The sequence below is a fragment of the Garra rufa genome, chromosome 17 (genome assembly GCF_049309525.1).
Source record: "Garra rufa chromosome 17, GarRuf1.0, whole genome shotgun sequence".
NCBI classification, from domain to species: domain Eukaryota; kingdom Metazoa; phylum Chordata; class Actinopteri; order Cypriniformes; family Cyprinidae; genus Garra; species Garra rufa.
This window is the reverse complement of record NC_133377.1, coordinates 35,784,580-35,812,332: the sequence shown is the minus strand read 5'-3', so window position 1 is coordinate 35,812,332 and position 27,753 is coordinate 35,784,580. Positions and strand designations below refer to the sequence as shown.

Here is a 27,753-nt window from a genome sequence, read left to right as displayed (position 1 = left end):
CGCAATTCACACAGATTGATTCCTCTTTAACTTCTTTTTGAACGGAAACACACATACAAAGTCATATCTTAATACCCGTTTTGGTGTTCTGGTAAACACAGTCGGTTATGTCTTCAGTGAACCGAAACAGCTGAGAAAGAGATGCGTGCCAGTAGTCGGTACGTGCATTATGCCTTAAAGAGACAGCATCCTATAAATACCTGCAGTGAGAAGCACTAGTTATTTACAATTAATTACTTAATTTCCGCACCTGAATTCTAGGGTTATTGATTTTATTAGTAATTTTATGTTGTATTCATTTACACTTGTTATTTGTGTAATTGTTCTTGTTTTGTTACTGACTTTATTAGTTCAGCTAGTAGTGTTTGCTGCAGATTAGAAGTAGTCTACTTAAAGTAGGCATTCAGTAATTAGTAAAAAAACAAACTTTTTTGTTTTGTTTTGTTTGTTTTTTGCTGATCCGAAAAATAATCCGATCCGTGACTCCAAATCCATGATGTGATCCGAATCGTGAGTTTTGTGATCCGTTGCACCACTAATATCCATGCCCTTGCGCATCTGTGTATTAATCTGCAACGCGCACGTCGCGCAGCCTTTTACTCAGAAGTAGACTACATGCAGTGTGGAAATAGTTGGTTACACAAGTTTGTATAGTTAATTGTGTTGTAAATGCAATTGTCAAGCAGTTTGTGATGCATTTTGGAAACAGGAGATGGGCCCCTGGTCTAATGCGCCACCTGTCTTAAGAAACCCGTTCTCAAAGACTTACTTTTAGTCATTATTTGGTTAGCACACATATTCTGAATGCCTTCAGCAGAATTCAATTTAGCCATTTTAATCTAGATTAATCTAGATTAATTCCAAAATTAATGTAGATTAATTCCAAAATTAATCTAGATTAATCTAGATTAAAAAAATTAATCTATGCCCACCTCTAAAAAAAACATATTTCAGTAGAGTTTTTAAAAATAATGGTGATAAAGAAAATTAGGCAAAAATTAATACCTTGATTTTAGATTTTTCAAACTTTACTTTCACACGTTTCTTGGAATCTTCATTTCTATGAAGTATGCATGTTTTCTAAAGAATAATTAAAAACAAAACAAACACACAAACTCTCAAATGTATGTATTTATGCATGTATACATATACTGAAAATTACTCAACATAAAGCCATTATTGTCAAAATAGCTGTTTGGGAAAATTATCATGTTGGAAAACTGCACTTTGGCCTAGTTTCTGGAGGGAAGGCATCATGTTCTGCTTCAGAATGTACAATACATAATGGAATCTATGTTTCCCTCTATGAACTGCAGCTTCCCAGTACCAGCAGCACTTATGCAGCCCGAGACCATGATGCTACCACCACCATGCTTGACTGTAGGCAAGACAGAATTCTCTTGGTACTCTTCTCCAGGGCATCGCCACACATGCTGGACACCATCTGAGCCAAACAAGTTTATCTTATAGTCTCATCAGACCACAGGACATGGTTCCAGTAATTTATGCTCTTGGACAGGTTGCCTTCAGCAAACAGTTTGTGGGCTTTCTTGTGAGCCAGCTTTAGATGAAGCTTCCTTCTGTGACCAAACCTATGCAAACCAACTTGTTTCAGTGTGCAGTGAATGGTCTGAGCACTGGCAAGCTGACCTTCTATTACTGCAACATTTAAAGCAATGCTGGCAGCGGTCATGCATCTGTTTTTTAAAGCCACGTTCTGCACCTGTCGCACAGAACGAGTACTCAACTTCGTTGATCGACCCTTGCAAGGTCTGTTCTGAATGGAACCCATCTTGGAAAACCTATATGACCCTGACTCCTGTAATGTAACTCTGTTTCAGGGTGTTACTGAACTTCTAATAGCTTTGGCCATCCTTGTGGAGAGCAACAATTCTAATTCTCAAATCCTTAAAGAGTTCTTTGCCATGAGATGCCATGTTAAAACATCCAGTGGTCAGTAAGAGAGAATTGTACTTAAAGCACCAACTTTTAACTGCTCTAATACAAGATACACAACTTTGTATGGTCCTGTCAAGCAGACAAAAACATAAACATGATAAATAGGACACATGGCTTTGCATGGGTAAACATCATACTGCTGTTATCATTTAGGGTGTACTCACTTTTGTTGCCAGCTATTTTGAAAATAATGGTTGTATGTTTGTAGTCAGGTGACAATAAATCTATACAATCTGCACATTGACTACTCAAAAATATATTTCAGTTTTTAGATTTTAATTTCTATAGGATTGTACCTTGAGAAGATATACTAAAATCGTTGCTGAAATGTGACGGGTGTAATCCTTTTTGTGAGATACTGTATTTACTATACAGATTCTCCTTTTAATCTCAGTAAGTTATTATATTCTTTAAATTGCAGTTGCAGTGATATGAGCTCTTACTGACATAAGTAAAACCAATAGTACAAACTTACATGGAAAACGGACAGCTAAATCAAGTACTGCTGGATGAAAACAAAGGGGCCATTTTGCAGTAGGTGATAGTAATAGTAATATTTTCCAAACCTTGTCTTCTGGGATTTGGTCTCTTGGAAGCCGTGCAGATCTAAAAAAATAAATAAAAAAAAGAACATTGAAAAGTTTTGAATGCTTACTACTAGATTACTGTAAATACTCGGAATTACACCACTTCCCAGCCCTTCAATTCATACAGTATTCACAACATACCTAATATACTCTACTGGATTGATATCATCAGTCTTGGTACAGATGAAGTTGATGCTTTTGCATTTTCCTCCTGGTCCCAGTTCTTCAACACAGTGCTCTAATATCCCCCAGGGGCCTTTGTCACTGACTGCTCGATTTATAGCGCTTACAATCCACACAGAAGAGCACTCTCTGAGTTTCTACAGGATTTAAAATAGGACATAGTTATGGTTTACAGCGGCAAATGACAAAATGTTTAGATGAAAAGAGTCTAGAAATATATTTACAGATTTCCACAGGTCATCTCTAGTCTTGTTGCAGTCTCCAGTCCCAGGAAGATCAAGAAGCACAATGTTTTCCAGGAGTTCATTACAGTCTGGTATCGTGATCGTCACACTCTTCACAAGTGGCCAGTACCAGTCACCAGAACATGACTCACTGTGTTGTATGAAACTTGCAATATTGTTGGAAAATTCAGAGGGCTGTTAAAATAATAAATTACTGTTTTACTTTGCTGAAAAGCAAATTAACAATGCATTTAATGTTAAATATTAAACTTTCTCCTAAAACTTACATCACTGTTTGAGATTTTCTTACTCAAAATTTCGCCAATTTCGTCAATTTTTTTATCATTCTGGAGCTCTTCTAATGTTTTCTGGTCTGCATCAGGTCCATACAGTGCAGTGATCTTTTCTACAGCAATTTCAAACATGGCCTCATCCCTTTCATCACTGTCATCTTTTAAATGTTTAAAAAGATTTTTGAGCTCGTTCTTCCACTCCTGCAGATGTACACAGTACAGAGAAAAATAAGGCTTTGGTTCTGTTCCGTCCAGTCTGATTTATTTAGATATTATAAAGGACTCTCATTAAAGACATGGTAGGATAAATGAGGAAACCTCTTTAGAGAAAAGTTTGATCTCTGCTGTGTAGTTGGAGTCAGTCAGATTGGCTTCCACCTGAGTAACAACAGCTGTACAGGCACCAAGACAACCAGATGGAAAGAGATACTGTTTTCCCAAAATTGCATTTAAAAGGGAGGTCTTTCCTTCTCCTGATTTTCCAAAAATTCCTATCGTTACCTTCTCCCTGTTGCCTTTATCGATTTCATCTAAGGTACTGACTCTTTGAAGAATTTGTCTTGCATTCTCCATGATCATATCTGTGTACAACAAAGAAGAGAGTTACAATGGGCTTGACAATGGGTGTTTACATGCACACACACACACAGGCACGTTTCTGATTAAATAACATTTTTCTAAGCAACATGATGTGACAGATGTGTAAACATGCTGAGATAGGCTCCAGCATTCCAATGATGCAACATATGACAAACTGTTTGGAAAATGGATGGATGGATGAGCTTTACTACTGCTTGGACACTCTTGCTTACTGCTCTGCGCTTTGCTCCCTGCTTATGCAGTTTATGTACTTTTCTCAGATTTTTCCAAGACTTTAACGTTAGCAATTGCAATCACATTTTTTGACACAAACACTAAAATTAAAAACTTTTCGGGTCAAGAATAATCCAAAAAAGAAGACTCTTTGCCTCCCACTGCCAGGAGCTTACATTACAGAGACGGGAATACACAGCATACATCATGCAAACAGATGAGAAAGAAAATGCCTCTTGTGGAATCTACTTGCTGCATGAACTGCCACAGACCTCTACAAAGGATTGCAGTTGAAACAAAGTTATTTGCTGGACTTCCATACAGCCAGTGAGTCCCATGAATCTAGTGAATCTCAACAGTTAATATCAAGTGCAAGTATAGAGAAACATGCAAAAACTGATCAACACACTAATCGATGACACAAACAAGGAGTGAGACCCATAGGTACTCGAGACATCAGATCGTCACGAGTATCTCATATTGCTGCCACCAGCATCCTCTACACCAGATACAGCTATGACAAAGCTTGCAAACACTGGTATTCTACCACACCCTATACACCTGGAGAACAGATTTGAAGCATTAATAAATGTGGACGAGGAATGTTTTGCTTGGGCTAAATACATGGATACAAAGAAGCTGCATTTTAAAGGAGTAAACTTTATCAACAACATTTTTTCTGGGGCCATATAAAACTGTTTAAAGTAGATGGGCTCCACCCAAACAAGTTTGGTGCAAGAGTGCTAAAGAACAATACAGTGGGGCAAATAAGTATTTGATATACTGCCGATTTTTCATGTTTTCCCACTTACAAAAAAAGAGATCTGTAATTTTCATCAAAGGTATAGGGGAGTGCCGGGCACAACCTAACACTTTTTAAATTTCGCGGTTTATGTAAATCCACGTGGGGTTTAGAGTACAATTTTTATCCACATTATTTTCACACATGTCTAGTACAAATATGTCGCTTTGTTTTAATATTTACAGTGTGTCATAGTTATGTCAGTTTATGTCTTTGGTTTCTCCCATTGTCTCCCCCTGTGGATCTGTGTCATTTTGGTTTAGCCCCATCATCTGTATCATCACCGTCACCTGTGTTTAGTAATTAGTCTGTCTTTATAAGTCTGTTTGGTTCTTGAGTTCAATGTCGGTCTTTAATCGTTCTATGTGTTCGTGTGTGGATGTTCCTGCTTGTTCCTGCCTGTTATTCTAAGTATATATTAAAAGATAGTGTTTATTGTAATCTTGTTTCTCGTCTCGTCCGTCCAGCACGTCACCTTATGACAGAAAGACCGACCTAAAAGTTTACCCGGCACTTTCCCCTGCGTTTATTTTCCGTCCTTTTCCCTCAGTGTTTTGTTTTTTATTGTTTGATCATGGACCCTACTGTTCGTCTCATCCTCCTGAGGCAGGAGGAACGCTCTCTTGAGGACCATACACGTGAGTTCATCTCCCTGGCAGAACATTCCCACTTCCCGGATAACAGCCTGCATCTACTATCACGTAGGACTGAATTCCACCACCAAGGCGCTGCTATCCGGGGAGGGTCCTCAAGAGAGCCTGCCGGACTACATCGAGTGGGTGTTGGCGTCCTGCCAATCTTCCTGGACTGTCGGCGTCATCGAGGAGGACGTCAACCCCACTCACGACCCAGAACCCAGCCAAACATCACCCCGACATGCGGAGTTACAGCCTGAGCCCACCGCAGATGGAGTGCCAGAGCCGAGAGCGACAGAGCCTGACCCATCTGACCAGGTGCGAGAGCCGGCATCAACATCCGCGACGGTGGAGTATGACGTGGAGCAAGAGAGGGCTACAGAGAGCCCTGCCCACTGCACCACCGCTGAGGGTGAGCTTGGATCCAATTCTGGGGATTTAATAGACTTCTTCTCGGATCTTGCCCAAGACAACTCATATGACTTAATTGACTTTTTCTCTGAGCCACTGACCTGCATAGACTTCCCTCCCACCCGCCCTCGTCTGTCTGAATCTGCCTGGTCCCCGCTGGTTCCGCCCAGCCGTCCTGAGTTCCCGCTGGTTCCGCCCAGCCGTCCTGAGTTCCCGCTGGTTTCGCCCAGCCGTCCTGAGTCCCCGCTGGTTCCGCCCAGCCGCCCTAAGTCTTCCAGGTCAGCAGTCAGTCCCCCAGCTCACCCTCAGCCCACCACCTGTGCAGTGGGCTCGCCGCGGGACTGCCAGCTTCCATCAGCGTCTCGGCTGGAGGATTCCTCAGCTCCGCCTCCAGCCTCTGAGTCCTGGACTCCGCCTCGGCCCTTCGACCCCGCGGTTCCACCACGGCTCTCGACGCCCTCCTCTTCACCGTCGCCCGTCGATCCACCAGCTCCACCGGGCTCCATCGTCTTTCCGGCTCCGCCCTGGTCAGTCGTCACCCCATCGGCTCCTCAGGACTCTGCTCCTCCGGCTGTGCCTCGTCGCGCCGTCCCACCGGCTCCTTGGGACTCCTCCTTCCTGCGGGCACAGCCTCCATCCTCTGTCGCTCCGGCTCCGCCGTGGATCTCCAGGACTCCGCCTCCGCCTCGGGCGCCAGAGCCTGTTCCACCTTGGCCCTCCGGATCCTCGGCGTCACCCCGGATCATCGGCTCTCCGTCTTCGCCTCGGGCTCCTTCTCCATCTGCTCCGCCTCTGTCGGTCGGCCCCATGGAGTCGGCACGCCTTCGTCCACCATGGTTCCTCCCTCCGTCGGCTCCACTGTGGGCCGTCATCATGGCTGCGGTCTGGGTCGGTTCCTCCTGCCTTATGCCCCACCCATGTCCTCCCTGGCTCCTCCCTCCGTCGTCGCCCCTCTGGACTGTCTTGTCTTACCCTTGGACTCTTGTTTTGGTCCCCCTCCCGGGGTTGCGTCCTCCACCTAAGCCTCCTCCATGGACTCTGTTTTTCAGTTCTGCTGCCCCTCTAGTCTGTTTTCTGTTTCTGTTTTGTACGGCGCGAGGACGCGCCTTTGCGGAGGGGGGCGTAATGTCATAGTTATGTCAGTTTATGTCTTTGGTTTCTCCCATTGTCTCCCCCTGTGGATCTGTGTCATTTTGGTTTAGCCCCATCATCTGTATCATCACCGTCACCTGTGTTTAGTAATTAGTCTGTCTTTATAAGTCTGTTTGGTTCTTGAGTTCAATGTCGGTCTTTAATCGTTCTGTGTTCGTGTGTGGATGTTCCTGCTTGTTCCTGCCTGTTATTCTAAGTATATATTAAAAGATAGTGTTTATTGTAATCTTGTTTCTCGTCTCGTCCGTCCAGCACGTCACCTTATGACACAGTGTATACGTTTTTTGTTATTTACCTCAAAAGAAAGGAAGTGAAATGTGACAACATGCCCCGTCGGTGCGGTACATTGTAACATCTGAGGGGCACGTTGTAACATAACCGTATGACAGTTTAAAATGTTATCTGATCGAAAAAAAATATATATATACACAACAAACTAAAATATTTTGTCAATAAAATACATTTATTAACTTTTTCAAATAAAGTAATTACATTTTTTTATTAAAATAATCTAATTTTGGAGTTTGACAATGAACACATCGAAACAATGCTTGAACCGGCCCTGATCGCAACACACAGCTACACAGTAGTTTAAAAAATGTGGATATGTAGATGAAACACATTTAGACATTCAGGAAAACACTCCCCTCTCTCCACACACAGCTCTCACAGAACACGACACACATAAACGAGCCAAAATGCTTTACATTTCTTGAAATTATAATTACTGAACATTAAACACCAATTGTCAATCTTTATTCACCTGTTTCTTGTGGTTTCTCATTAAAATCCATGAAAGTAAATAGTGTAAATTGCATCGCTAATGTCATAGAATAGCCTAGTTTAACATAGTGGGGCATATTGTAACACAGTGTTACAATGTTCCCCATCTGCGCGACTGGAATATAATACAAGTTGGTGTCTTCTGTTGGTTTGCGAAGCATTAATAAGCTATATAAACTGATAAATAACAAATTGGAGATTAAAATAATAGCAGATTTGTCTCATTTTAAATGAATACTTAAAACTGAATTGAAAATTTACTTAAGCCAGAAAATTACTTTTACTATGGTAAAATAAATATTCAGCAGTATCTTCAAAAGGCGCACTTTTTTCTCTGCATAGTGTTGCTGTGGCAACTAGTAAAAACCGTAAATTTGGTTATGCTAGCATGTGTGGAAATATTTAAACCATGCATTACAACTAACCCCGCATTAGTTTGTGCCCCGCGCTACCGTACACCTTAACTGTGAATATTAAAAAAAAAATCTAGAAAATAACATTTATTGAACATTGATGATTTTTAAATAATTAATTTCTATTTTATTGCATGAAATGAGTATTTGATCACCTACCAACCAGCAATAAGTCTGGCTCTCACAGACCTGTTAGTTTATCTTTAAGAAGCCCTCCTATCCTCCACTCATTACCTGTAATAATTGCACCTGTTTGAACTCGTTACCTGTATAAAAGACACCTGTCCACACACTCAATCAATTAGACTTCAAACTCTGCACTATGGGCAAGACCAACGAGCTGTCTAAGGACACTAGGGACAAAACTGTAGACCTGAACTCAAAAGTTAAGAATGTTGTAACAAGTAGAATTAGGTACTGCTCCTTTAAGGCAGCACACGCTCTCTTACTTCCTCATAAAAGAGGGAATGATAGATGGAGCGCAAGCTGTGAGCATCGCATGTATGCATTTAAAAGCCTATTTATATTTCTGTTGCTCTTATGTCTGTTTATTTTTGGACAGTAACGCAGTTGTTAGTCGAGTGGTTTTGCAAACTACACCAGGTGTGCGTAGGATTGACTACACTGATAATAAAGAACCGCTGTGGAATATCAGACACATGAGTCTCTGCTTACTCTTGGCCAGGGGCGCCGCTAAGGGGGGGTAAGTTAGGACGATTCTAAGGGCCCATGCCCTTTAGGGGCCCCCAGAGATCTACTTTGCTGTGGGAGGGGGGCCCAAACTCATATTTTGTCATAGGGCCCAAAATTGCGAGCGGCGCCCCTGCTCTTGGCTACAGCTACTCAGACAAGCTACCCGGCCTCCCCTGATTAAAGCGTTACAATGTTATTGATGACATTGCACAGGTGAAAGTCAGTAAGAAGACAAAAATCACCTTGGAGAAAATCAACAGCAGTGCAGAGTTTGAAAAGACAAATGCAGAAAAGATGAGCGGATGTGGTGAAGACCAAAATTGAAATTCACTATAGCATCTATAAAGACAGACTTCATGCTTTCAATGTGGAACTAGGCAAAAGCTAGAAAAAATTTTCTTCTCAAACTTTATGAACTTAAACAACATTGCACTATTTTTGCTACCGTTGACTAACAAACCCCCCTTAAGTCAGATTCCCTGCGAAATGCTCTCCGACAGCAAATGCAATGAGTTTGCTTCTTTTCTGAGAAGATCAATAATATCAGAAAGCTAGTAGCACATCCTGAAAGTTATGCAGAGTTCAGACAGACTCAATCACAATTTCAAAAAGAAGTTACTATGTCTGTTTTTAAAGAAACTGATAGCAACATTTTGGAAGAAATAGTACAGCACCTTAAATCATCAACCTGCTAACTTGACACATTTCCCACATCTTTTTTCAGAAGTGTGCTTAACTGTTCAGAAGCAGATCTCCTAGAGGTAGTGAACACCTCACCTCTTTCTGGGACTTTTCCAAACTCCCTGAAAACTGCTTGATAACACCATATTAAGAAACAGTAGACCAATATCAAATCTTCTTTTTATAGGCAAGATTGTTGAAAATGTTGTTTTAAATCAGCTGAACTACTACTTAAACTTAAATGAATACCTGGACAATTTTCAATTTCCGACCACATCACAGCATAGAGACAGTTCTCATAAAAATAATAATTTATATTTACTTAAATTCTGATTCTAGATCTCAGTGCTGTGTTCGACACTGTCAATCAAAACATTCTTCTGCAGAGACTGGAAAATTGGGTCAGGCTTTCTGGGATTGTCCTTAAATAGTTTAGGTCATACTTAGAAGGGAGAGGTTATTATGTGAGTATAGGAGAGCAGAGGTCTAAGTGGATGCCCATGACATGCGGAGTCCCACAAGGCTCAATTCTTGTGCCGCTCTTGATTAGCCTATAGTCAAATAATGACACGGAACCAAATTGCATATCACAGCTATGCTGAATTTAATGGTCTTAAATTCCTTGTTTTTTATTGTTAAGTGCATAAGTGTACGTATCTAAATTCTGCAGAAATTTTATAGGCAGCTAATTGATTAGCTATTAATACAGAATAGAGGATGACAGATTCAGATTTTACCCACCTGTTGTCAGTGGTGTCTCTATACTCAAGTCAGATGATTCATGATCCCATTTTCTTTTAGTACCTATCAAAGAACTCATAACACTTATAATTTGACCTTAATCACAGACTGTACAGTGATATATATTTTGCATACCTTGGCTGGCCATTGCAGGGTCAATGGAAATTCCTGAAAGGGTAATAACATATTGTTATTAAAGATGATCCATTTTTTCTAAACCGCCTTTTAAGAACTTTTTTGTTCTGATTGTAACAAATTTAATTGTCGTACTATTAGAGCAAGTTCTAGATTGTGATGGTACAGGAAGCATTGGAGGTGTATTCTTCTTCATCCCATGACATTTGTACCTCTTCCTTTGGTGCTCCAGAAATGGCTGAGCTGTAAAACAGTGAAGAGGGAAAAAAAACTGTGGATTAAAGCACAAGATAAGAAATTGAGTTTCTTTGTTCGAGTCTCTTTAATGAGGGAGCTAGGGAACACTTCTTTGCTCAATGTCATCACTTTTTCTCTTAAACCAAACACAAGTACTACACAAGAACTAACCTGCATCAAGGTATGTTTAAAGTATATTTTATGTATATGGGAAAGGTCAGGACTTATGGGCAAATATTTTAACCCATGTGCTCAGAGTACTTCAGGTTTCTCTGTTCAAATGTCTGTGTCCTTTTTATCATTATCTTGACCTTACATCAACATTGTTTGATTCATCTTTGTCATATACTTTACTCTTATTTTCAATCCCATCATCCCTTTTATCTGATTGAGAGCAATTTTAAGCTGATTCCTTTTCATTATTCAGAGATGTCTTAATGTCCTTGTTACAAATGAGGATCCCGCATCATCTCTCTTGCACCACCAGAGGGAGCCTTCACCCGAGTACTTTTAATTTGAACGTTTAATTAAATAGTATCTTTTAATTCGAACTCCATTTACCATGTGCCTGGACTGATCAAGTCCAAACACACATGTTGGGTTTACATGTTTTATGGGGACATTCCATAGGCGTAATGGTTTTTTATACTGTACAAACCGTACTTTCTATGGCCCTACACCTAAACCTAGCCCTCACAGGAGATTGTGCACACTTTTACTTCCTCAAAAAAACTCATTGTGCATGATTTATAAGCCTGTTTCCTCATGGGGACCTAAGAAATGTCCCCACAAGGTCAAAATCCACTGGTATTCCTATCCTTGTGGGGACATTTGGTCCCCACAACGTGATGAATACCAGGTACACACACACACACACACACACACACACACACACAAACACACACACACACACATTTCCTGTTTACTGTGCAATGTCTTGATTTGCCAAGGTGATCAAAGTCAAAGTCAACTTTATTGTCAGTTCTGCCACATGTACAGGACATACAGAGAATTGAAATTGCGTTACTCTCAGACCCATGGTGCATACAAGTAACATTAAATACAAACAGTAACATTAAATACAAAGGTAGAATTAAAAAAATACGAATAAACACAAATGAACATATAATATATAAAAATTAAAAAAACGATATACAAGTAAGGGCACATGGTAGAGAGTGCAAACCATGTAAACAATATAGTGCAACAGAGCTTGTAAGTGTGTAAAAGTGTCAGAGCTGTCTTGTGACAGTCTTAGATGAAAAATCCAAATTCTCACTACTGAGCATTTTTCCTGCATTGCGTTTTTGTTATTATCTGGAATGCCTATCTCTTATTGATTCCTAGCTGCCTGCCCTGATCCTTTTGCTCATTTATTGTTTTCTCCCTCTGTTGCCCATATTTGGTTATTTCCTGCTTCATGTCCTCCTTTTGCCATTATTAGTTAATCACCTACACCTGTCTATGTATCATTATCCTGTGTATTTAAGTTAGTTCATTGTCCGATCTCGAGGTTACTTTGGTGTGTTTCCCTGCCATTTTTATGTGGCTTTACCTGTTGTGGATATTATTAAAAGACTTGTCATTGCGTTTGACCATAAACAAGCAGTATAAAAGCATTACAAACATGTTGTGTTGTATTTTTAATTTGTTGGGTTATGTGCTCATAAATGTGTAAATAGTGTGATATAAATAAAACTGTTGTGACTGTTTGCATTGAAAAATCACGCCCCAATATATATGCAATAATAGCAATATCATTACCCAATATAATTTAATCATGCCGATAAAATTCCCAGTGCATTTCGCTTCAGCTTATTGACACCAAGAGTTTCTTATTTAAAGCAGTGGAGGACGCTGCACATCGAAAAATGATGCTGAAGGGTTACCCTGTGCGTCCAAATGAGTCCTGACCAAATGTCAATATGTGACGAGTTGGGAGTGTTGCCTTCAACACACACTGGTGACAGAAGATTGGACCTAAAAAAGTGTGTGATTACCTTGGGCTTTATTTTTCCGTTTTCAACCAGTTTTTTATTTTTGGTTGTGTTATGGATGATCGGACCGATACAAGAGGAAAGCGGAACATCGCTTACATTAATGTTGCCCCGACGAGGGGAGTTCCTTAACATCTGCCATCAAGCTACGTGCGACGACGTCTGTTTAATGGAGGGATTTTTGTGTGGACTGGAAGATGATCTCCGCTTCGTCACGCCCCGCAGAGATCCCTGCTGGACCCTGCATAGCTACATCAACTTCACACTGTGGACAATCGGAGCAGACTTGTCCAGCCACACCACACAGACAGACCCAGAGCCCACCACCCCGATTCGCGGAGCAGGAGCCCGAGCCCACTGCTGACGGAGAGCCAGAGCCCAAAGCGACCAACATGAGGATCGCCTCGAGCCCGAGCCTGTGACGTCAGACCAGGTGTGAGAGTCGGCTACAGCACCCACGATGGGGAAAGTCACAGTGGAGCATGAACTCATCCACAAGCACAAGACTTTGGGGATGAAAAAAGGGATGTTCTTCCACCATCCTCGGAAATATCAGTCTGCCCTGAACTATCAGTTTATCCTAAACTATCTCCCGACCTGAATTTCCCACCCCTTCACTCTCTCAGTTATCTCCTCCTATCAGCCCTGCTGCCTCAGCTCTGCCACCACTGTCTCATCCGTCCTCCGCCAAAGCCTCCTCCAGTATACACTTCCTGTTTCCATCTGACATCCACCCCATTGTCCACCTCCTAAGTCCACTCCATCCATCTATTCCTTTTTTCTACGGCACGAGGTCACTCTTTCCAGGAGGGGGAAGTAATGTCACACCCCTTTGGACAGTTTGTGTTGGTTTTTCCCTCATGTGCCAATTGTCACACCCCTTTGGACTGTTCGTGTTGGTTTCTCTCTCTCAGTAGCGTGTTTACCCACCACGCAATTGCATGGGGCCCCGCGATTTATATTATTAAAAGACTTGTCATTGCATTTCGTCAAAGAAACAATCCAGTCTGGTCTTTATGTGTAGAATTTATAATTTTGCTTTATAGGTTTCTTTTTTCTCCAAAAAAGCTGAACCAGCTGAAGAGATTTCATGAACTTCTCCACAAATAATAGCAATTTACTATGAGTATTTATGAGTATTTCAATACAACATAAGCTCCACAAGGATTTTTCTCATTACTTATGTGTTCAAAATCTATTATTTCCCTACTTAGTATGGCTGTTCTCTTATTGGAGGATGTGAATTTTGTGTACAAAATATACCACTCATCTTTATAGTCTTCTATAGTATTTTTATATCTCCTACTCCAATGTGCTTCTCTTGTTAGAAACAATGTCGGCATTTTGTACTTCGTGAAATTTCTGATGTTTGACGTTTAAGTCTATTAACATTCCAAATGATAAAGTTTATAGTCTGTGTAGCCATTGACAGATCTGCTCTCACAAAACAAAGATCATAAGCTTAGAAAGTTCACTGTCAAAAAAAAAAGTGTGATAGAGGGTTGGAACTTTTTGTTTTGCTTATCGTGATTTCAATTGGTCATACATTTCTTTGGAATTAAACCTATCTTTATTCCAGGTGGCGGTCGACACAGCTCTAGGCTCTAGGAACCTTCCCCTTTTTACGGCATTTGTTCTATTTTTCTCCAGAATTTATGACCAATAAAAATCTCATTAAACCCCTCACACAAACTGCCTTCTATTGTTGTTGCAGTCTCTGATATTTTGTTGTTATTCTCTCTCTTTAGTTTTGTTTTCTACTGTGAAACAACATCCCAGGCCAGTGCTGTCACCTTGTGGAACAACAGATTAGTGCAAAACTAAAAACAGTCAATGCGCATGTGCGATGTGTGTGTACCAAGTATGCACATACTATTCTGGTGAAAAAATTTGCGTCACGCGCACTCAGTGGCTTAGCAGATGGGCACACATTTTGATAGGGGTCCCTCCAAAAGTTCGGATTGTTCAGTTTGGTTAATTTTCCTAAACGATAACTGACACTCATTATTGATCATTAACCATTATCTGTTAACAAAATTATAATGTTAAATTAGATTTAAACGAAATTAGAATGGATAAGAATGTGTGACCCATTAAAAATAACTTCAGTTTAGTGCATGTGCAAAAACAGTATAACAGAACATGAGGATTCACATCCTCACATCACATACCTGCAGCACTGTGAAGGAAGGAAAACAAAATAAAATGGCATATATAAAAGTATTAAAATTATTAGGCCTACACTAAATATGTTTTACATAAATGATTAACAAAACCAAAATTAAATTTAAAATTTAGACCTTTTTTGTTATTTTTTGTACCATAAATGTAAAAATGATGGGATGCACAAGAAAGCTGAAGTTCTTAGCTTTCAAATCAAATGATACCATATATGTCTAGTTCACTGGTTCGCAACACATTACTATTTTACAATAACTTAGATGATGCAATTTTGGGGGGGTGCAGAGCTGAAGAGGTTAACAATACAGATTTATTGACATGGACTACACACTAAAGAAAGGCACACATTACATAAAGAAAATGCTTGCAGAGTGACGTGCTGTAGTAGTGGCAGATTAAAGGTACACAGGTCTCTGAAAAACAACAACAATAAAAACGGTACAGATTTCAGAGAGAAAAAAAGAAAGAGAAAAGCACATGAAGTGAAGCAAAGGGACTTTGTTCTTTGTCTGTAAAGACAATTCGCCCTTCAAATCTGAAGGTAAAGGAAATGTTGGTTAGGAAATGGTTGTTTTTTCTATGTGCATCTCCAAGATTTCCTTTTATTTCTGTGTAGAAATTATACATTTAAAGGAATAGTTACAGGTGAGTTAGTTTTATTAATCAAAAACCGGAAGTGTCAGCAAAGATTCTACCAGGAAGACTAATGTCAAGACATTCATGCATAACTATTAACTCTGGCTAATCACAGTTTGAAACATTAAGTACGCCTTTTTCTTTTACGATTGCAGTTTATGACGCAGATTATCCCCTCCATCCTCACATCACCACCAGTATATAAACTGAGAATTCCATGGACCAGAATACACAATTACATATAAGCGTACCTTATCCTTTGTCTTTGTATGTGTGTCTCTAGAATCTCAGGTGTCAGTTGTTTCTTGAGAATGCAATCTAAAGCGCTGTCCTCTTTATGCTGCTCATCAAGATATTATAAGACGTTATTTCTAACTGCATCAATGCACTTTGTTTTGTTCACACAGGATGTGGTACATGCCTGAGCTTATACAGGATGTGTGTGGGTGGATGTGTGTGTAAAGTACAGCTAAATGAAATGCTTGTTGTAAAAAAGAAATAATTGTAAAGATGTAATTTGCACACCCAAAATATAGTTTTTAAAATATTATATCAGTATAGTATTATACATAATGTTGGTGTTATTATTTTGAGTACACATTTTTGACAAAGTCTTTATTTTGTTTTGGGGGTGCACTAGAACATGCCCTCATGCTTATTACAATAGCTTTCTCTTCAGGCTGGCACAAATGGCTCGATTAGTTCCTGGTTTGATGAAGGTCCACCTTCCGAAAAATGAAATGTGTTGTGATTGGTTAGCAGTCCCACTGTGTTGCAATTGGTGAACAGATTAGACTGCGTTTCAGTCCTGCCACACCCCATCCCAAAGCAGCTAGTTCTGTGTACAACTGCCCAGTTAGAGTAAAGTGATTCTTATGTTACGTGCCTTTTCAGTAATTGGGCATCGTCTTTGGAATGACTTGCCAGTTGAGATCAGAACGGCTCCTAGTCTGACGATTTTTAAATCACTTTTAAAAACCCATTTGTTTTCAATGGCCTATTAGGTTTTATTTTGTCTATTCCATCTCTTATTTATGTGTCTTGTTTCCTTTTAATTTTTTCTTGTGGATGCTTCCAAATCTAAAGCACTTTGGTCAGTCTTGTGGCTGTTTTAAATGTGCTATATAAATAAAGTAAACTTGAAACTTGTTACATATATTGAAATATAATTGTGCTATTCGTCTAGTGAAAATACACTTAATTGTTTTATATTATGAATTTGCATGAGAGCATGTTATGTTAAGCCCCCAAAATCAAGACTCTGTAAAAGAGTATAATAGGTCCCCTTTAAACAATTCAATTCCTTACCTTCTTTGCAAAGTCTTGTGTTGAACTTACTGGCAATTCTTAGCATTACACTGTGTCTATTTGTCCTGCTTGTGTACATCCCTGGATTGTTTATCCTGTTATGGATCTCTATAGCCTGCCTATTGTCTCCGCCTTGTTTGTTTGGATATTATAGATTTAATGCCACCTGCCCTGACCCTGTGCCTATGACCCTATATTTATCAGTGTTTCAGTTCAGTTCCTAATGAGTAAATTGCTTTCTGCCTTTTCTCTGCATTCTCCTATTCCTCCTTGTCTCCGTTTCTCCTCCACCATGATATCCTTCTGCTGCTATGTTATTCTCTCACTTCCCATCTACCACAGGGTGAAATGGTTCAACTTACTCACAGTTCGGTTTGTATTCATATATGAAATGATCAAATGAAAAAAAGCATTGCAGTATAAATTGAAGTTTATTAAAGTTACAAAAGCTATTCAATCAAGAGCAGTGAGTGATTTCCTTGTTGTTGCTGTTTGGTAAATGTGCTGTTCAGGTCTCCCCTGCACATGAGCGCTGTCAGCACCAGGGAGATGACGGAATAAATGAAAATAAAAAAACGTTCTCCCCCCACGGTTCCGTGCGCATCAGGACCACGGTTCAACTTGAAACTGACAACGCATCTGTAATATGTTTTAAATAGCAACACATAAAACAAAGAGGGTTCGGCTAATTCATGTTTATACTGCAATGCTTTTTTACATTTGATCATTTCATTCAGTTTCTGTACCTAAAAACTAATGTTAGACCTACCTAAAAAGAGAAAAAAAAAAAACGAAAAATAATAATAGTTTATTTTTATCTTTACTCTATTGTATTTATTTGTGCTGTTGCTTGTAGTTACATAGATTATTCTTATTTCTTTACTCTTACTTTTATTTTCCCCTAAACATAGTACATAGCACTCTAAAAACGTGAGTAAGTTGAACCGCTGCACCCCTATTAGATACTGGTTTGGTATATTCAACCCATACAGTCTAGTCCTGACTCCACATGACATTTCTTATTAATAGAGGTATGTCTAATCGTTGCACAAATTAAGGTTAAGTATGATGCCGAAAGCATGTTAGAGCTAGCCCTCATAACTCAGAGATTGCATTGTAGTGCCTGCAGTTCAGAAAAAAATCTTTGTATAGAAGTCTATGAGAACACTCAGGGCGATTCTCAGCCAGAGAGAAATCACCCAAAACGTGTCGGGACTCCATGGAACAACACATTGACCGCAACATTGCTCAAAAGGTTGCCCTGTGTATCTGTCACGATTCCGGTCTGTGTTTCTGTGTCTGTGTCTAAGGACTTTCATTTTGTAGTTTTTGTCTCTCATTGTTGACTGTCTCCCTGCCACTCTGCTCCCTTGTTTATCACCATGGACACTCAATTGACCACACCCACTTCTTCGTTAGTTCCCACGGTTACTCATTAGATCATTACCTCAGACCTGTGTATAAATAGTCCTTGTGTTTCCCCTATGCTTTTGTCAGTTGTTAAATGTGTAATGGTTGTCTCTTGCCCTTGTCTGAGTTCCTGTTCCCTCTGGATTTTTATATATATATATATATATATATATATATATATATATATAGATTCCCAATAAACTACTGCATCTAGATCCTCTTTCGCCCTGTATCTTCCAGCAACGTTACAGTATCATCTTTAAATTTGGGCCTGCAATCTTATGGATTATAAAGATTTGCATTTTACTGAAGATTTGTGATTTTATTTTCTGGTTATAGTGTATTTTATGGTACTATTGCCAGTCATAGCATAGGCCTAAACATATTTTGTGTCCCATGGCAAACATGATACTACGAGATAAATGTTTCTTTTAAACTTTTTAATCTCTCCCTCCCTACTAACAACTTGTCACTTACAAGGAACAACCACAGCAATTAGCAAACTTTATAAACTTTATTAAATCCACTCTGTTCTTGCTTGAAAAACAAGCCTTTCAAACAAGTCATTTCACTCAGAGATTTGTCAAATATCTTTTTTTGTAAATTTTGACTTTATGCTTATTACATCAAGAAATTAGAAATATCTGGACAGCTTGTCTTGACTGTCACTACAGCATATGTTTCAGAAGAAAGACCTTTGCTGTTAGTTACATTCCAGTCAATACAGTAAATGAATCAAATGTATTCAGGTTCTTGAAAATTAGACAGTTAGATTTTTACATGTAATTTCCATGTCTTGCTATAAAAAAACAACAACAAATCATTATACAGTTTGTATATTATGAAACCATAAAATAAAACCCCAAGTTCAGAAATTTTATGAAAATGAACAAATGTTGACGTAAAGTGTTGCACAATTATTGTTTCTTCTGTGATTTGTGCGGTTTCTCTTGCTTGATGAGCATCAGTCAGACAGTTGCTCTAGAAGTCTGTCCAGCTCTTCAATCTCTCTGGAGACATCTAGAAAATACATATAACAAGATATTACATTAGGCAACAACTGAGATTAATCAATCAATGGCCTTCTTCACATTGCAAAAGATTGTAATTTTTAGACTCTTGTTTCTGTGGTGTAGTGGATTGACATTCTCACCCATCTGTCTCTTTTTGCTGGTTTGTGATTGTGAGCGTTCTATTGCTTCCTGTAGTTCATCTTCAAGAGCACTCTTTATGTCCCTCTTTACAAAGAAACAAGAGAAGATTCCATTTGACTTTAGTTATTGTAAAGCTAAATGCATGATCATCTTCGTGTGAAATTAGTACCTTTAAATTATTAAACATTTCTAGGACTTCCATTTTTGCTTTGTTGAACATTTCTTGTTTTTTCTCATCAACAGTGGTAATTAAAAGGTCTTGCATTTTCTTCATGGATCCTGTTCCTTTCACAGCTGCAGCTTCTAAAATAAACAACACTCTGTATTCATTTGTTTTCTTTCTCATATAGGTACATGAGAACAAAGAAAATAAATGTGTTTAAATGAAAGAAATGTATTTTTTGATATGCTGTATGGCTTTTGTATTAATGAAAGGTGTTTTCTTTTCTACACTAAATAACAATTTACATTAAACAACGTGACAAATTGTAACTCTTAATGCTAGCTTACGCTGATAGCAAGAAGCCATTTCATTCTTAATTGTTTTTTGTATTGATTGATATATTTCCTTCTTCCTGTCAACAATGTCTCTGTTGAGCGCTGCCTTCAGTTTGGTTTCCTTTCAAAAGGGGAAAAACACAAATAAGTCACAAAAATATAGAAACATTAAGTCCCTGCTTACATCAGCCCCCTTCATAATAAAAACAGCCTGTTTAATTTTAAGTAATGAGGAGTCACACATACTTCAACAGAAGACAGACAGTGAACTGAACTCACCTCGATTTTGATGAAGTTGTGAATGTGATGTAGTATGTCAGAGCTGGGGTAAGCAGAGTCACTCTGGATGATACTGAATTTATCAATCTGTTCCTGCACTGACTTCCCTGTTTTTTCATTCACACTAAAAAAAAAAAAACATTTAGTTGTAATCTTTGATATATAATCTGATCATTACTGTAAGGAAATAGTGATGGAAAAGCTAAATTATTGCTATTGTCTAATCTATGCGGCTGTCATATGACAAATTAACAAAAGATTCAGACCAGAAAGGACCTGGGAGTTGAGCAAATAATTTATTTTTGTCCTTCACAGAGTTAATTACAGTTTTTTTCAGTCGCTAACAAGCGTTTGTCCAAACAGTTGTCACATTTTCAAAACTCTAAACACAATTAGCACAGCATCGGTCTTTTGTGGCCATACCATTCACACATTTCATGTCGTTTTCACCCAATATGCAGTCAGTGAACACATTTCCACAATGCTTACATTTTCTTAACAGACAAGCTATACCTCCCAACAAAATTATGGATTGTTTTTGTAGTATTTACGAATGTTAACACACAACATGCCACAATAGCAAAAACAATATTCCAAACCTTAGATACAGTATAAAAACCTCTGCTTCTGCAATGATATCAGTTCAAAAACAATATCAATATCAAAAATATATCTCAGCTGATAATAAACAAACAATTGAATAATTGACACACAGCTGATTTATGTTGGGTAAATTGGGCCAACCACAGCTGATTCCAGTCTGGCTTAGACTCAGAGGCAGTGGTTATTTGTTTCTATTACATTTACACTTATACAGTAAAATGAAGACTTTGAGGAGTGATGTTTTGGAAACAGGGTTGGTGTCAATTCAGGAATGAACTCAACAATTCCAATTCAAAGAAGGAAATGGAATTGGAATTCAACAACAATTACAGGAAACAGAGTTGGAATTGAATTGGAATTACAGGATGTGGAATTCAATTCAGGGAAATTCCACTGAATTCCATTTATTGCTGTTTCTGAGCATCTATTTGTGATTGCATTTAGAGACATACATTTGAACTTTATTTATGATGCTTTACAAAATACCAAGTAATGTACGAAATAGAGTTGATCAAATGCAAGTAAATAAAAAATTAATTGAATGACAGTGGTGATAAGTTTCTGTATGTACTGTACATTCAATATATGATTACCACATAATATGTCTCAACTCTCAAAAAAAAATTAGTCATGTTCATTCATGTATTTCATTCACTTTTTATTGCATCGAATTATCATAATTTCCTGAAATTTGGCATGTGAAATGACCATGCTTAACATACTAAACATACAGTACTTTGTATTTCTTCTATATGTTTGTTGTTTATGTGATTTACAATTTTTAATGTACTATAAACTAGCAACTCAAGTGGAATTTAATGGAATTTATTTGATTTCAATTCTGTTTCCCGACATTCCAATTCCAAATCCAATTCCATTCCAGGAAGTGAATTGGAATTTACCATTCATTCTCAATTCAATTCATGAATGGCCCCAACCCTGTTTGGAAACATGTGTAACCCTGAAGATCGCAGAGATTAGATACAGTAATTTTGTGCTTTTTTTTTTTAGACCCCCCACCCCCCCCCCCTTTTTTTTATCTGGGCTTTTTGCTGTTGTTATTTTTTTTCTTTTTTTTTTTTCTTTTTTGTTCAGAATGCTCTTGTGTGTTTCATGGATATTTTGTTCACTGTAAGTAATACTGTAAAACTTTTTCTGTTCTATCATACCGTGTTTCTACTGTACCTCCTGTAATAAACAGAAAAAGAAATGTATTTGCTTTTTACTGGAATACTTTTGAATGTGAACATTACTGTACATGTGGACATACAGTTCCCAACCAAGAAATTTTGTGTCAAAACGGTGGATTGCATATTTTGCATGCAAATACCTGTAAAACTGAAACATAAAAGTGTATGCAGTTTTTGTAATGTCAACAATAGCCAGTATTTTGAAACCTGGTGTACTTTGATTGACTGCATGTACCTTGTGAACTGAAAACAAGTGACATTCTTTGACAGAATAATTTCATTTTGCGTCAGATTTCCAGTGTTTTGGTAAAGTTAGTGTGTGCAGAGAAAGATGTGTTCTGTTTTGAAATGAAGTGTTTGTATATATTTAACAAAATGTATTTTTGAGAAGAAAATTATCCATTTGGCCAATTGTGTTTTGTAGGTGCGAGTCTGTGTTAAAAGTTTAGAAAAAGTATCTGAAGTATGGGTAAGCGCTTGTTAGCGATTGAAAAAAACTGTAAAACCTTAATCATGTTAATTTTTTTTTTTTATATACAAACTTTGTACGTTTATAATATTTTACTACACAAAACTAGAAATGGAACAATAAAACAGAACTTACGGAAAAATCTTACAGAATTCATCAAAAATGCATTCGTGAAAATCTTTGGCCAATGTCTTGTTCAGGTCTAGAATGACATCCCAGTTTTTTGACCAATAGCATCCGTTGCTCTTGCACAAAGCTCCAAGGATTTTATGAAACCCCCTTCCATCTTTATTCTGAGTAACAAAGAAAAAATACAGTACAAGTGTTAAAAGGATAGTGATTGTTAAAATGGTGCAAAACATTTGAATCATACTCACAGGTGTTATCAAGTTCTTTGTGGCATCAACACATAATTTCACTGATACTTCCACTCCTTTTGAGAGACATTGCTCCAGATCATTACAAATGCTGTCAAAATATCTGTCCAGTTCATCTAGTGGCTTTCTTAGGTTCTTCTTAAATTCGTTGACTTTCTTTTCAATCTAAAACACATTCATACAACAGCAAAGAAATGCATAATAATACACAACGGCAGCATTCTGAAGTCTCACTAATTCTATTCATTCTAATCCTCTGTACCCTTTTCTTGTCTTCATTCAGCTGGCCGCTTTGGATCAAGGACAGATGTCCCTTTGCTTTATTGACATAATCTCTGGCCAGTTCTCTGTTAACGCTCTTGTTAAGATTTCTCAGATCATCCTGCAGCTTTGGGACTTCTACAAATAAACACAAGGGTGTGATTTGGACTCATTTGGTCAGTGCTTTATCTCGCTTTATGATATATTTTACCTTGCACTTGAAAATATGCATGCAACAATTTGACATGATTTTTTATTATTATTACAGTTTTTCTTGATTGCTTTGACCTGGTTAAAGAAACTAGGACCCACTCAGTTTTCATCATCACTATCTCAGCAGAGCAGAAGACACATCTTGCAAATGTGTTAAACCTTTCTCATTGGATTGACACTTTTACCCCACCCTTTTGCAAAACAGTTAACATGGATGCCATTCAAGTAGTCCATACTTCAAGTAAAAATGCATCAAAACATCAAATTATTCTGGATCCAATTCTTTGCAAAAAGGCACAGCCTTTATAGAAAGACAACAAATGGCACTGGCAATAGGCTACAATGACAAGCAATGGTGCACTGATTCACACTGAATTCTGTATTTTGTATTTTGTTGTCCATTGTGTAATGATTGACTGAAAGAGCTCATATACTTGTTTCCAAGTTGTGTTGTTTGAATGTAAAACTTGCTTTTGTTGCATATTTTAAATGTTTTGGCATGGTTAGAGCCTTTTGCAAACAAAATGTGTCATTTTGACCATGAGAGCCACTGTTTAGGCCTGTGTGTAAACTATTTTGAAAATGTGGATTTTGAGTTGACGGCTGCATCAAAGCAATCAAGAAAAACTAATATTATTATACTTTTTTGTCACAGCTAAATGAAGTGGTAAAATGCAATAGTTAGGATAGCTTACCTGTTTCACTTGATTCCAGATTTAAATTGGGTTCAAAGAATGCTTTAGAACTTACAGTAAAAACTTGAAAATGATTGTCAGTGTTGAATAGTTTCTAAAAGGAAAAAAACATATCAATAGAGTTTTTAAAAAGTAATGGTAACAAAGAAAATTAGACAAGAATTAATGGTAACACTTTCTATGAAGCCCGTATTTATAATACATTATAAGGGTATTTCTTAAGGCATTATAATGAATGCATAATGCATTATAAAAAAACTTATAATATGTTATATCATCTCATGAGTATTCATAAAAACTAGGGGTGGGCATAGATTAATTTTTTTAATCTAGATTAATCTAGATTAAATCTTGGAATTAATCTAGATTAATCTAGATTAAAATGACTAATTTGAATTCTGCTGAAGGCATTCAGAATATGTGTGCTACCCAAATAATGACTAAAAGTAAGTCTTTGAGAATGGATCATAAAGCTCATAAAGCTGTTCTATGATAATTTGTTGATGAAAATATATTATGTTCAATTAGATGTACTTGTGTTTACTAACTAACAATGAAATTATTTTTTCTACCTATTAGATTGCGTTTTTTTAACGTCAACACCTACCCAACCCATTACATGGTGGTGCTAGTTTTCTCAAATGAAACGGTAAAAGTGACACTCACAGCAGTTTGGGAGATTGAGTTTATCTGTTCATGTGAGATGAAAATGCCAAAAATTACCGGGAGCGTCACGTGTGTTTCAGTATGCGTGTAGTAAAAGCTCGTCTCCGCCATTCATACATACAGCTAGGCAAACGGAACATACCGGATTCATATTAAAACGGTCTTTTTGCATTTCAGTTTTCACATACACTAGTCCATATCGCGATTTGAATTAAGTGACTGACCAACATTTGATTTATGAATCCAAAAAACGACGAATTTACGTGGCATTTCGCTATAGTAGATTCGGTTTTTATGAATGGAGGACGACGTGATCCCGTCTGTGTTTTGGCGGAGGAGACTTAAACGCGCGACCATATTCTACAGTCTTCGGTATACATCCGCGTTAAACTATCAAGGTGAAAGTCATCATAGCTTGCGTAGTTTAGACCCAGCTCCCAACCCAAATTTGAGAATAGATTAACGGCGATATTTTTTTTATCGCACGATAAGAGTTTCACGTTAACGCAGCACGTTAACGCCGATAACGGCCCACCACTAATAAAAACAGTTTTAATGTATTATAATTTTTACTTATTTGTGGTTATAGCTTTTAAGAGTATGATTACCTCCTCATAGTTATAACGTATTATAAGTCTCATGTCTTGCCATTTTACTCGTCACTTTACTTAAAGCATACAAAGACCACTTATAAGTAATTATAATAATATTTCCCAAAGAACCCCTAAGATCAGGCATCAGATCAGATTAATGTGTAATGACACATTTGTTTTATCAGTTTGATTATTTTGATGATACCCTTTAGACAGCTTTTGATAAGTAACTCTGCAACTCCATGTCAGCTAGCAGTAATTATCATTAGTAGTATGCAAAATATATGCTAACACTAAATTTAGATGTTTCCCCAAAAGATAAACTATTATATTATATTATATGTAACTTTGCAAGTACATGAACCTTCTACCTAGCCTAACCTTAACCTAAGTCTACTAATACTCTAAAGAGTGTTAGATGAAATGTAGTTGGAAAGTTTAAGCTTATAGTAAATAGAATAAGTGGACCATCAAAATAAAATGTATTATAATGTAAAAAATAAATATAACATGATATAGTCCATTATAAATTAAGTAGATTTAATATGGCGTCCATTGAGTGTTATAAATAATCATAATCTTAAAAGTTATAACCTCAAATACTCAAGTATTATAATGTATTATAATTGTTGTTACGATTATTCATGAGATGGTATAACATATTATAAGTTTTTTTATAATGCATTATGCATTCATTATAATGCCTTAGAAATACCCTTATAATGTATTATAAATACGGGCTTCATAGAAAATGTTACCGAATTAATACCTTGATTTCAGAATTTGCAAACTTTTCTTTCACCCTTGTCTTGGCATGTTCATTTCTATGAACTATGCATGTTTTTCTCTCATCCTAAAGAATAATTAAAAACATTCATTACATTGCAGTTACAGTGATATGAGCCCTCACTGAACAACAGTAAAACCAACAGTACAAATGTACAGGGAAAACTAACAGCTAAATTAAGTACTAGACTATGAAAACAAAGGGGTCATACTACATAAACACTGCCAGTATAATCCTTATACATTTTCCAAACCTTGTCTTCTGGGATTGGGTCTCTTGGAAGCCGTGCAGATCTAAAAAAGAATATTTAAAAGTTACAAAGTGGTGCATGCTTACTACTAGATAACTGTAATTACTTCCAGTAATGTCCCTTCATGTCCTTAATATATTTACAAAATACCTTATATACGCTTCTAGATTGATATCATCAGTCTTTGTACAGATGAAGTTGATGCTTTTGCATTTTCCTCCTGGTCCCAGTTCTTCAATGCAGTGTTTTAGTATCCCCCAGGGGTCTCTGTCAGTGACTGCTCGATTGATACCACTTACAATCCACACAGAAGAGCACTCTGACAATTTCTACAGGATTTAAAGTAGGACATAGTTATGGTTCATAATGGCACAATAGATAAATTGTGTGGTTCTGCAATGTATATGACAAAATGTTTAATTGAAAAGAGTGTAGAAATATATTTACAGATTTCCATAGGTCTTGTCTAGTCTTGTTGCAGTCTCCAGTCCCAGGAAGATCAAGAAGTACAATGTGTTCCAGAAGTTCATTACAGTCTGGCAACTTGATCGTCACACTCTTCACAAGCGGCCAGTACCAGCCACCAGGACTTGACTCACTGTGTTGTATGTGCATTGCAACAGCGTTGGTAAATTCAGAGACCTGTCAAGATAATAAATTGCTATGTTTACTTTACTGAAAAGCAAATTAACAATGCATTATGCATTTAATGTCTCCTAAAACTTACATTACTGTTTGAGATTATTTTCGTACTGATAGACAAAAAGGTATCAATCTCAGCAAATTTGTCATCATTCTTGAGCTCTTCTAATGTTTTCTGGTCTGCATCATCTCCATACAGCGCAGTGATCTTTTCTACAGCAATTTCAAACAAGTCCTCATTCCTGTCCTCACTGTCATCTTTTAAATGTTTAAAAAGATCTTTGAGCTCTTTCTCCCACTCCTGCAGATGTACACAGTATAGAGAAAAATAATGCTTTGGTTCTGTTATGACCAGTCTGATTTATTTACATATTCATAAAGAACTCTCATTACAGTTTTTTCCAGTCGCTAACAAGCGTTTGTCCAAACAGTTGTCACATTTTCAAAACTCTAAACACAATTAGCACAGCATCGGTCTTTTGTGGCCATTCCATTCACACATTTCATGTCGTTTTCACCCAATATGCAGTCAGTAAACACATTTCCACAATGCTTACATTTTCTTAACAGACAAGCTATACCTCCCAACAAAATTATGGATTGTTTTTGTAGCATTTACGAATGTTAACACACAACATGCCACAATAGCAAAAACAATATTCTAAACCTTAGATACAGTATAGAAACCTCTGCTTCTGCAATGATAAAAGTTCAAAAACAATATCAATATCAAAAATATATCTCAGCTGATAATAAACAAACAATTGAATAGCTGATTTATGTTGGGTAAATTGGGCCAACC

General features: G+C 37.6%; 2 protein-coding genes across 3 annotated transcripts in view; both read right to left on the bottom strand.

Moving 5' to 3' along the window:
• Positions 1-1,081: 1,081 nt before the first annotated feature.
• On the bottom strand, positions 1,082-15,928 carry LOC141289218 (nuclear GTPase SLIP-GC-like). The gene is made up of 9 exons (XM_073821316.1): positions 15,808-15,928; positions 10,641-10,748; positions 10,506-10,538; positions 10,371-10,433; positions 3,565-3,827; positions 3,241-3,447; positions 2,954-3,148; positions 2,688-2,866; positions 1,082-2,565 (listed from the first exon to the last, which is right to left on the bottom strand). The coding sequence occupies exons 2-9, from the start codon at positions 10,699-10,701 to the stop codon at positions 2,370-2,372; spliced, it is 1,197 nt and encodes a 398-aa protein (XP_073677417.1). The 5' UTR covers positions 10,702-10,748; positions 15,808-15,928; the 3' UTR covers positions 1,082-2,369.
• Positions 15,929-18,769: 2,841 nt separating this feature from the next.
• The window catches only part of LOC141289216 (nuclear GTPase SLIP-GC-like), a 46,300-nt gene continuing 37,316 nt past the window's right edge, over positions 18,770-27,753 (bottom strand). The window contains exons 6-19 of one of the 2 annotated variants that reach the window (XM_073821315.1): positions 27,037-27,252; positions 26,757-26,951; positions 26,460-26,638; positions 26,313-26,352; positions 26,042-26,125; positions 24,014-24,107; positions 23,107-23,243; positions 22,845-23,009; positions 22,603-22,760; positions 20,206-20,329; positions 19,939-20,047; positions 19,598-19,731; positions 19,428-19,512; positions 18,770-19,294 (exon numbers count right to left, since the gene is read on the bottom strand). In XM_073821315.1, coding sequence (XP_073677416.1) covers positions 19,239-19,294; positions 19,428-19,512; positions 19,598-19,731; positions 19,939-20,047; positions 20,206-20,329; positions 22,603-22,760; positions 22,845-23,009; positions 23,107-23,243; positions 24,014-24,107; positions 26,042-26,125; positions 26,313-26,352; positions 26,460-26,638; positions 26,757-26,951; positions 27,037-27,252 — 1,776 coding nt within the window. In that variant the 3' untranslated portion in view covers positions 18,770-19,238. The remainder of the gene's footprint in view (positions 19,295-19,427; positions 19,513-19,597; positions 19,732-19,938; positions 20,048-20,205; positions 20,330-22,602; positions 22,761-22,844; positions 23,010-23,106; positions 23,244-24,013; positions 24,108-26,041; positions 26,126-26,312; positions 26,353-26,459; positions 26,639-26,756; positions 26,952-27,036; positions 27,253-27,753) is intronic. The other variant, XM_073821313.1, reaches the window with a different exon arrangement.

Coding starts and splice junctions, on each gene's coding strand:
- LOC141289218 (XM_073821316.1), bottom strand. CDS start 10,701: ATGAAGAAGAATACACCTCCAATGCTTCCTGTACCATCACAATCTAGA. Junction 3,448..3,564: donor TCAAACTTTTCTCTAAAGAG/GTTTCCTCATTT, acceptor GTACATCTGCAG/GAGTGGAAGAACGAGCTCAA. Junction 3,149..3,240: donor AGAAAATCTCAAACAGTGAT/GTAAGTTTTAGG, acceptor TTATTTTAACAG/CCCTCTGAATTTTCCAACAA.